This window comes from Solea solea, chromosome 6, assembly GCF_958295425.1.
Source record: "Solea solea chromosome 6, fSolSol10.1, whole genome shotgun sequence".
Lineage (NCBI taxonomy): Eukaryota > Metazoa > Chordata > Actinopteri > Pleuronectiformes > Soleidae > Solea > Solea solea.
Genome location: NC_081139.1, coordinates 22,315,263 through 22,326,996, shown reverse-complemented (window position 1 = coordinate 22,326,996; position 11,734 = coordinate 22,315,263). Strand labels below are relative to the sequence as shown.

Here is an 11,734-nt window from a genome sequence, read left to right as displayed (position 1 = left end):
CTCTGGCTGCACTGACTGCGTCACAGAGCCAGCGACACCTCTACTGTCATCATGTTTGTTTCACTGACACTCTGCGTCGACACTGGTATGACTCACCTGTGCCAGTGATGTTATCTGGACTCATACATGCACTCATGCATACACACACACACACACGGGATGACACATCATGAAAATGAAGACCAAACATAACAGCTTTAAGATTTTAAAACCACAAATAATCTGTATGGTTTAGTTTATTTCAGTGTAGTTAGTGTATTTGTAACTCAATATTAAACACTAACACTAACTGAACATTAAACGTAAAATTAAGCATCGCTATAATTGCACTTTACAGTTATTAATGCCTAACGCTTGGGTCCACACAGAAATATATCACAAGTAACAATTATTTAATGGATTGCCTGGACATTTTGATGCAGACATTGATGGTTCCTACAGGTTATATACAACTGACTTTGGTTGTCTTTTTCCTCTAGTGCCACCATAAGGTTGATCTTGTGCATTTCCATGGATTCAGCTCATGACACTCCCATCAGCCTCAGCTATCAGTTGCTAAATGATAAGAATGACACACTAAACATGAACACTGAGTTCAAAGCTCAAAAATCGTGGACTCATTCTGAATAGAAGTCCTCAAAACCTGCTCATATGTTCACGTGCATGTTTAGGGAAAACAATTGTCCCTGAGCTCTCTGATCATGTAAGAATGATCACATTTGAATTGGTTTTCTTTATCGTGGTTCAGAGAGCAGCATGTGGCAACGGAGGAGGGGAGGCACCATCATCAATCAGCTGTCAGCACCATCAATTAGGGACATAAATATCTGAGGCTATTCTTAGCCTGGGCTCTTTCTTCTTGTACCATAGAGCTGAGCAGCAGCCAGCTGATTGGTTTTACGCTCCACTTCAGACGTTAAAAAAACCCTGTACACTGGATGTTCATTTAATGACTAATTATCTAAATAATAAAATATTTTTTTAAAACTTCATTGTGCCGATAGGATGAAGAAACAAGTTATTTTAAGCAATATGAACAAGATATTACATAATTACTGCTCCACAACTGGTATTATTCCAACTAGGAGCAGATACTTTCATATTCTTTTGGTTACAGCTAAGCTATCATAAACAAATACATGTACTTTCTTTAAAGTCTGTGGTCAGAAATCTCAAAAACTGGACAAATAAAACCATGGCTACATATTCCTGCTGTAGATGAAAGAGACAATAGTTGGTCCTTTGTGTCAACTGAGATATTTTAAAAACTTTTTTTCATACTTTTGCATATAATGTGAGCACATGAAGGCTATTTCTGCCTTTTAATTTTTCACTCTCACTCCAAAAAAATAACAGTTTGTCCATTGGCAAAGTTCTGAGCACATTAAGAAAGCGTATATTGTTTCCAGAGATCAGGTGAACTGATATTTGAGAGACAGCTCAGGTTGAACGGTTTGGAAATAAAGTAAGAGAGTCAAAGGTGAGATAGTTTGGTCACGTGCAGAGGAGGAGCAGGGATCATATTGGACAAAAGATGTTGAAGATGGAGGTGCCAAAGAAGAAGACCACAGAGAAGGTTCATGGATATTCTCAAGGAGGACAGTTGGTGGACACAAGGGAGAGGGCAAGACGGAGGCAGATGATGCACTATGGTCAAAAAGAAGATGAACTGAACTGATTTTTACCTGCTCTGTCATGCAAACACATTAACACACTGTATATTAGAACAAGAAGATTGATCAGCCGTGTCTAGGTGATGTGGGTGTGGAGATGTTGCAGGAACTCTCCTTTGGTGGTTGTATCTCCGGGGAAAACTGCCTGGCAGAAGTTGCACACGTGAGACTGCAGCGCCACGTCTGACAACAGCAAACCATCAGACTGGCCCAGGAAGTCATTGCCTTGAGAGATACCGTCTGACAGCGGCATCTGATACAGACAAGTACAAGTCAGTCGGGGACTTTGTGAGGCAAAAGAATGGACTTGTGCTGTGTTTCCATCATGGTACAGTTTGGTTAGGTACGGTATGGTTTGGAATGGTAAAGCCTTGGGTCAGGCTTGTGTTTTAACTGAGAACAGTACCTTTACTTGGTAGGTGGGGAGTGGGCTGTGCCCGATGGCTGCGCAGCGCGAGGTGTGACGACAACAAACGGCGACATTGAACACAACCCACCCTGTGGTGGGTTCCTAATGGAAATGCAAACTGTACCAAATTGAACCGAACCACTCGGTGGAAACACGGCTTTAGAGAACCCATGGGCACACATGAGATTTTGAACACTTACCATCATTTTGTGCAGACATCTGTCTCTGCTTGGACGACCCACTTGCCCTGCAGTTTTGGACTCAGTGGATGAAGCCCCCTGCCACCTGGCGGAGTCCAGGGTTGACATGGGTGCAACAAAATGCTCCAGCGTCCCACACTCCTTTCTCCACTGAGGCAAATTCACACCGAGTTTAGACATATCTTCAGCAAGGAGATCAGACCACGTCCCAAAGTTCCCGGGCAGGCCATCGATGCCACACTGAGCTTCAGGGTTAAGTGCTGTTGCCGTTACTGGTTGTGGCTTTTCGTGGAAAAACAGAGGGATTTCTTGGGTACACTGGACGGGAATGGACATCAAGTCACTCAACTCCCCATTGGGAACAGTGGCACCTGCAGAAAGACACGTGTTTTTGATTTGTGTTTAACAGATGCTACATGTACTGTAATGTAAACATTAGGATTTGGTTTTACATAAACCTTGCTGTTTCTGCAGGGCTGCTGTGAGTTTATGCAACAGAGCTGCTTGTCTCAGACAGAGCAACCTCATACGGAGGAACTGCTGGTACAGTTCACTGTACGCTTCCTCCATCTCGCCAGCTCAGGGATCTGCAGTGAGTTTAAGAGCAAAGAAGAAGTCACAATGTTCACAGTGTTGGGTATACATGACAAAAAAACAAGATAAAGTGTGAACAGCAGCTCTGTGATGCTGTACTTTGGAATAATAATGTGAAACATAGTGTCAGTGCTAAGAGGATGTTGTTTAGCATGTTCACCATATTATATTTCTAAACAGCGGAGGCTTCAGGAAATGTCACACCAATATCAATGTCAGACCAAACAGACTTGTGCACACGACCTTGACCCCACTCATAACTTATTTTGGCAAAATGTTGGTGTTTTGTTTTGCTCAAGCATCTTTGTCCATACATTAAAGACAATGGTACACACTGTTTAATACAAAAACAATTTCCAGTCTTAACAATTGTATTCTGTTTTCAATGTTTCTTTTTCCACAACTATCCCACAGAAAAGATGTGGAGACCAAGGCTGAGAATCACTGAACTAAAGTAGTGGACAAACTGGCCTGATTCAGGGAGAAAAATCATCACCACACCATCACATTATACAACTTCTTAAAATTCTCCCCAGTGGTGATAATCATAATTCCCTTTCACCTACACATGCGGTGTCGACCTCATTGACATTACACTTGTGCAGTGACAGTATATTATAGTAAATCCAGTAACTATAATGCACCACCCTCCATAGGAACATGGAGGGTCGTTTTTCTAAACACATTTACTCTGTTTTTGTTCTTCTGTTTTACCATGCAAATGCCTTGTTCATTGTACAGAACAGATGAGATGAGTCAGCACTCGTTGTTGTTTTCCTAGTTCCTTGTTTTTTAGTTCCCTGTATTGTGTAATCTAACCTTGCTGTAAAGGGCTCTTTCTTTGATTGTTTCTATTTCTCTTTCTTGGGTGAGAGACCTTCATGTTAGTGAAACGGTCTAGAGCTGAAACAATTACTTGATTAATCGATCATTAATTGATTACTAAATTAATCGTCAACTATTTCGATAATCGATGAATTGGTTTGAAGCATTATATTATATTTTCTTAATTTCTTTGCTCCATATAACAAAGACATCATTAAAACTGAAGGTTTGTGGACAAAAACAAGATATTCGAGAACATCATCATTTCCAGGTTTGACAAACACTGATCAACATTTTTTAATTTTTTCTGATATTTACCTGTACCACATCTGCTGAACAGATTTCTGGAGGAGAATATATTTCATGAATGAAAGAAACAAAGAAAGATTAAAATGATTAGTGTCATTTTTATACTTACAAAGGGCAACAAAATGAAACAAAATAAAACCCCACTTTAATCCCAGAGCATCTTCAATATACTTACTCTTCATGGGCTCGTCTGCAAGCTCTTGTTGCTAAACTCCAGGACTCCTCATCATTCCTCACGACAGCAAGATTTCTCCTTCAGTTTACCATCAGGCTTCCTGTTACTGTTAAGAAATCAGACACAGCATTTAAACACAGACTGTAATCCACTCACAGAGCACAGCCTGAAACAAAGTTGTCACAGTGACAACTGTTCATCAGACGCTTTCCCTGTTGAGCTAATGGAAATAATGCTTCACTGATGTAATATGCGTCACAACTGTAGGAACTGGTAAACAGAAGGAAGTAGCACTTGAAAAAGGAGAAGTGAGAACACTTTCAGTATAATTTGGAACATGATCTCCCAGTTACACTGTCACATGACTGTTACATGGCAGATTGTTTGTTAATGTAAGATATGTTGTTAGTGGGAGATTATGACCGCAGCACATTCAAACGACGTCACACTCCTTCTCTGGAAGGAGTGTGACGTCATTCTCTAAATGTTGAGCATTTTCACTTGACTACCATCATTTTCATACACTTTTTGATGTGTCTTACATACATTTGTCCAAGCTAAATTTCTTGGTTTGTAATTGAATGACCCTGTGTGTGTGCTAGACCCTGTATTTAAGTGTGCTGCATTCAAATTGGGTTCTTTCACAGGACAAGCACATATGGACACTACCCATCATATTCACAATCTGTTAACTCTAAGTTTTCTAAAGGAGATCCCAGCTCTGATATCCTGTATACGGTGTGTACATCATGACTTCCAATTAAATGGATCACAGGTTCCACTTGAGTGGCAGACAGTAGATCAAAGCAACTCTCTTGCTGTTATTCTTTTGCTAAAAGGCTTCAGACAAAGAGAGAGATACAAACCAGTGTTTATATTAGTCTGGCATTTCCACAACGTGGAACTGTATGAGCTGTGAAAGGGCTCCACAGTGACACAGAGCTGGTACTGTGTCGGGCTGTGTATGTTAAAGAATCTTTGAGAATACATGTCTCAATACAATATATTGGGATACTTTAAGCAAGGCACTTTTTACCACCCAAAATAGTTTTGTAATTTGTAGAAAAGCTCTCGTGGTCAAAATAACATGGTTTATGTACAAGTAATATACAGTTTTCTTTGTCTAGTGAAAGGAGCAGAAGAAGGAGGAGAAAGTCAGATGGACAAAAGCCTGCAGCTAAATAGTGGTTAAAGGCTTAAATACAACATAAAACCCACTGTATACATCAATACAGTGCTTCAAATAATTGATACAGTGTCTCAACATGAAATATTGCAATATTTCTGTGTTAAGATACTTTTTACAGCCCTAATTTAATGCATACATTATCTTACAGCCTGTTTCCATTAGTGGCAGGATCCAAGAGGCATGCTACAGTAGCTTATTGCCATTTTGCCTTCATCTGACATGTGTGCGTCTTTCAAGAGGAAGGTTGTGGGTTTGATTCCCGGCTCCACTAGTCTATTTGCCGATGTGTCCTTGTGAAAGACAACCTCATGTTGCTCCTGACGGCTGCGCCGGCAACAAGTGAATGGGTATGAAAGATGTGTGCTTATTAAATGAGCTGCACATAGATGCATTGTATGCATGTGTGAGTGAATGGGTGTGAATGGGTGAATGTAAAAACTGAAGTGTAAAGCAGCTTTGAGTGGTCATCAAGACTAGAAAAGCGCTGTATTAATATAGACTATTTTGACCATTGAAGTATTTGTTCATGTTGTCATCATAATTAGCTGAATTTGCAGTCCAACTTATGCAGAACAAACAGGCACAATAATAAAACATAATTTACAAAAAAGACAGGGCAGAGAGCAACACTACATTTTATACATTCACACAAAAAAATATGATATATAAATTATATAAAATATATAAATTCAAGAGCTTTTGATGACCTATGTACATTTAAAAAGTCATTTTCTCAAAATCACAAACGTGTAAGGCTTTCAAAGACCATGGAAAACGTACTGTCTATGATAAAATTAATCATTATTTACCATTGATGGACCATGTGTGTTTTGTTTCTATTTACAGCCATTGTGTATATATCCATTATTCTATTTTATCAAAATGCATAACCATATCAAAACAGCTGCTTCTTCTCCAGTCAAGTGTGCTGTACTAAAAATCTATCTTCCGTTTTCATTAGGTATCATAGGTTTGTTTGCTTTACTGTTCACTTACACACAGTATACGTAAATAGCTACATTATATTCTTCCTTTCTTTGTTCACATTTTGGATTCAGCCTCTATCTCTGTCTAATCACAAATGATTTCTTTCATGGTAATCTGCTGTAAAGTGGTGACTAAGGGTCACATTGAAACTCGTTTTTTCAGTTTCATTTTCACTTTCCAGCTGTTTTTAAACAGGTGTGAAGCCTCAAACATGTAAAGACACACATTTGTCTTAAGGTGTCCGATTCAAACATAATTTAATAAAGTTTACTTACGCTGAAAATGAAAGCATGTCTTGCTCTTGTCAACCTCCTCCAGCCGAACGATGACCTCACACTTTTGTCTATGAAAACAAACTTACGTCAAACCCAGGTGAGCCCCGCCAAAATACAACTTCCTGTTCAACGAGGTTGCTTTCAAAATAAAAGTCAAGGCCTTTCAATGAGACTTTATTCATTCAGGAGGAACTGTTGAGCTATTGTTTTTTCGACATTTTGTTTGTTGAATTCATACATTACGTATGAATTCAACAAAGAAAATGTCGAATCATAATCATAACCCTTCAATGGAGATGCTTTCTGTGTATCTCTGATGCAGTTAATGCTCTTTCATTTGTTTGTTTATTTGGTCTGTCATTTGTTCAGTCATTTGTTGATTTGTTTGTGTGTGTATTAACATTTAGTGCTCTTGCATATATTACACATTTGAGAATACAAATGTGTACACTCTCTCTAGAAACCATATACTACAAAAGATTATTTATTGTCAATGCAACATCTTTACTAGTGATGAATTTCTAAGGCCCAACGCCAGGTCAACTTATCTCTGTTTTGTTCTCTGTTTTCTCCAGATAAACATAATGGATGATAATAATCCATTATTCCACACCTGCAGTATCCCAACATCTTTCAGAATTTCTGTTCAACTTTCCCTCATCCTACTACAGAGAATGCTTACACTTCACAGTATAACCATAAAATAAGCAAGATATTAAAGCTAGAAGTGTTAGATCCATCTTATGTACTCACTTCAAGCATGTTTCATGGCAGTGATCCAATAGGTTCACTGCCATGAAGGACTGGTTAAGTTTAGGGCTAAGATTTGAACTGCGGTAAGGTTAAGGTTAGGTTTTGGCATTAACTTGTTATGGTCAAGGTTCGGGATAACGCTTTGTTTAGGTTCCAAATGAATGTGTCAATGCAGTGTCCTGAAAAGAATAGCTTTCCAAACCTGTATGTGTGTGTGTGGCATTAAGTGTTGGCATTGAGCATGGAAAAAAATAGACCAACATTAGGACGCTGGAGTCTGTGGGTGGAGTGGCAGAACCTTAATTTCATGCCATCAGTCCACTTAGAAAGAGCAGCAGTTTTTGCCCTGGGGGTCAATCAGCGACAGCTGAGTTCACAGCCACCACCTCGTGATCTTGCGGGATGTCAGCCCCCTTTGCTTATAAGACAGTTATGTAACGCTAAGTATGAGACAGGAAGCCTTTCGCTATCTGATCCCACTAGACTTATGTCCAAGGAGATCCAGTGTGTTGTGGCTTTCCCTGTTGCCAGTGTTACCATGTATGGTTGGATACTTTATTTATAAAATGTAGTTGTCTCATACAATTTAATATTTCTAACTCTGTAAACCTTTTGAGAAGTGTGTTTTGGAAGTCAGCAAAATAGATCATATTAGATTAGTAAAATGTAGAAGTGCTCAAACTGTGGACAAAGCCAAGTGGCAACCGGTCGTCATTTCACTCACAAGAATCTAAATACACATTTTGGAGCGTCCAGAATCATGATTTCATCAGCACCATGTTGACGATGTGCAGCTGGAAAGTCAGAGTCAGGCAGTCAGGCTCCCGTTGAATGATACCAGCTGCCAATCACACTGTTGTCTACTCACATGTGCCGCACTTGATTTTTTTTCCTCTACATAGGAACATCATTTACAAAAAGGACATCACGTTCAATTTAAGAAGAGATTCAACTTGCATTTGAGAGCATTATGTTTTTGGACATTACTAACTGTGTAAGAAGTAGAAGATAATTTTCCCTTAAACTTCCATTCAAACTAAGCGACCCTTCTTTTTGCCCCCTAGTGGCTGTTTATTATATTCCCTAGTATTTATTTGCACTTTTATATTCAAAGTGAAGCAGTAATGGTGTTTTTCCATTATACAGTTCTAGCACTACCTGGCTCTACTCTACTTGGTTTGGTATCAGACATGTTGTTTTCCATTACTATAGTACCTCCCCAACTTGGATCATCATAGAACAAAACTGTTGTGACATCATTTTATACATGACGCAAACACACAAACACACAAACTAGTGATGGGCAAAGCAGTTCTTTTTTTCGATGTACTGAATTGTTAGAATCAGTTAATCAAAAGATTTGTTCACTGAAACATTCAGTCACTGAGCTGAAATACGGCTGAACAGGTGATTGGGCTCACAACCTGATGTGGCGATACTGAACTCGAATTAAACCAGTAAACCGGTTTAATGACTTTGGTTTTTAAAACTCAGAACAGATGTGCAAATGAGCAATCTTTAACTCCAAATTAAAACCAAAATAACTTAGGCTCAACACTATTTAGATATCTAAATATATCTAAAGATGTCTAGATTTATTTAATATGTTGATTAAATGTTTTGTGGCTCTTTTTTCTCCACACACTACTGATTAGTTTGCTTATTCCTTGCTCTGATGTGGTCTATGGTCTAGGCTTAACTGTGCTGAGCTAATGAGCAAAATAAATTGACACCAAAACAAGGCATGCCTATCATAACACAAGACTATACAAAAATACAGAAGCTTCAAACCATGCTTCAGAAACTGAGATAAAGTCTGCATAGTCCCTATTTTTAACTGCTCCTCATGTTTCCAAGGACGTACGATGCTTCGTAATTTGAAGTGTTCAAAACTGTCCACAAAAGGTTCCTTCTGGATCCTACAGCCACGAAGGAGTTGCAATCCACTTTATAGCAGTCGGATTGTGAACAGTTGATTGATACAGTTATTTATAATATGTTGTGCCCTATACCAACACTCTGTGCCAGGGAGTTTGCTGGATGTGCTTGCTCTGACCTTGAACCTCTCCCTACACACACACAACACACACACCACACCACACCACACACACACCACACCCTGTCCACCAGCCTCCTGCACTTGATCCTCCTCTTGGGGCTCTGTGTGTGTGTGTGTGTTTGCGTGTGTGTCGGATTTGCTGTGAATAACTTCCAGGCATGCTGCCAGGAACTGTCATCTGCCGGTGCAACACTATCCATCCTGTCAATCTTGTTTTATAATTGTAACATTCTCATATTCTCTGGTCGAGCAGAGTGAAGTTTCCAACATAATGAGACATACACACGTACACACAGCATACAGATTACACACAAACATACACACAAACACACATGTGCCTACGTGTGTATATACTGTACATATATATATATATGTATATATGGTGCATCAGGAAACATGGAGGGGCAAGATGGCGGCCTACATAAAGCAAGGTCCTTGCATAAAGTACCTGTAAAAAGTTTGTTCTAACGATGACATACTCATACTAACATACACATGGGTATATAGTCACATTTGCTGCCATTCTAACACCGGAACACTGGGCCTTTAAAACATTGTGTTCCTGTGTAAAAAGAGAAGAGAGAAATCCTGTATGCAGAGAGCCACACTGTACAATTCAGTGGTGTAATCTCGAGTGACCACTTTTAAGTTTGAAATATGGTATTAGTTATTCGAGTGCACGATATAAGGCAATTCCCAAGGATTCAACAGTGACAGCCATTAAATGTCCTCAAAGCAAAGTGGTTTCCATCATCCCTTCATTCTCAGAATGATAATTTGGCAGGCTCACCATTCACTTATGAATTTAATCCTGCGGGGACCAAGAGCTCAAGACGGTGATGTGGGGCGTAGAGCTATCACATGGATGGCATGAGCAATGACGTCTGCCAACTCATTTATCAACAGACTCCCTCTTAGTGAGCGAGACCAGATCCAATTACAGAGCTTTCTATTGGCTCAACAATGGCCTTCTATAAATACACCAAGAGGGTTTTCCACACTCAACAACACACCCACACACATATTAATACTGTCGCACGAATATACCGACATACTGTACACGTACAAATTAATTTGTGTTTGGACGAACGCGACATGGACATTGTTTTGGCCCGTAAAGACCACAGCAGCTGATCCCAGACACCGAGCATCACGAGGTGCTGTAGAAAATAAATGTGGTGAAGAGCCGCAGGAGAGCAGGAGCCACTCTATGACGGTGTGTATCCAACACAATGTATGGAAGGAATTAAAGAGGGAGGGAGGGAAGAAAGACAGGAGCCCACGCAGACCATTAAACAGCCTCACAAAGTTATTTACAGCTCAGTCCATCAATGATCGACAGGTGCAGCATCCTCACAAACAAACCTATTAGCTTTCCTCCCGCTGGAACAATATCCTCCACAAATTAGCTGCTCTCTCTCTCTTTCTCTCTCTCTCTCTCTCTGTATATTTTAATATTTGTAAAAGTTTCTTATGTTACACTTCAATTATAATTATAATATAGACCAAGAACGTAACTTTTTCTGTTAAAGCATGACTGTGAATTTACTCCTGGCTGCACATTCACTCACTCACTCAGAGACAGAAGAATGACTCCTGTTAGTGTTAAATTATTATATGGTGTTATATTTACATGGACTATATTTAGCCATGCCAGCGGCTCTACAGATGGTAATGCCAGGTGCTCAGACTGTCCACCATTTTAGTCCAGACTGAAATACGATAACTATGTGTGACCATGAAATGCAATTTAATCAAAGTCAGAGGACGGCGTTCGCTGACCTTGATGATGAACTGATGTTTCCTTCGGTCACCAGGTTCGTATTTGTAAATGTGAATTAAACATCTGATCAAAGTGTGGATAGACTTTCCTTCACCATGGACATTCTTGGATTAAGTAAAATACCTTTTGTAAAAATCAAGTTCACTTATTTTGCTTGCGTTTCATGATTACGCCACTAATAACACCACCAGGTGTCCCGTTCGTGCAAGTGCACTTTGCATTACCGTAATTACACAACGTTTTGTGCAAATGGAAACACTCAGACAGTTTCTGAAAGCTCAGAAGTTGCACGTCAATGTCAATGTGTGATAATTACGGTCATTTCCCTCGCGCTGTTGCAGGAAGCCGGCGAATCAGCGTCTTTGTAGCCAGAAAGGGGAAAAAGTGGGAAAACCGCCTGTACATATTTTGCATTTTTGGCCTGTTTTTGCACATTGAGACAAAAACTCAATTTTGTTTATTTTAAATATGTTTTATACTGTTCAAATTTCAAATAACATGGT

The 11,734-nt window shown here is 39.5% G+C and overlaps 1 protein-coding gene across 1 annotated transcript; it reads right to left on the bottom strand.

Moving 5' to 3' along the window:
• Nucleotides 1–196: 196 nt before the first annotated feature.
• Nucleotides 197–6,718, bottom strand: zgc:113184 (uncharacterized protein LOC553745 homolog). Its single transcript, XM_058631832.1, has 6 exons — nt 6,637–6,718; nt 4,186–4,291; nt 4,020–4,045; nt 2,741–2,869; nt 2,283–2,653; nt 197–1,926 (listed from the first exon to the last, which is right to left on the bottom strand). Exons 4-6 carry the CDS (start codon nt 2,850–2,852, stop codon nt 1,750–1,752), a joined length of 660 nt encoding a protein of 219 aa, XP_058487815.1. The 5' UTR covers nt 2,853–2,869; nt 4,020–4,045; nt 4,186–4,291; nt 6,637–6,718; the 3' UTR covers nt 197–1,749.
• Nucleotides 6,719–11,734: the final 5,016 nt, after the last annotated feature.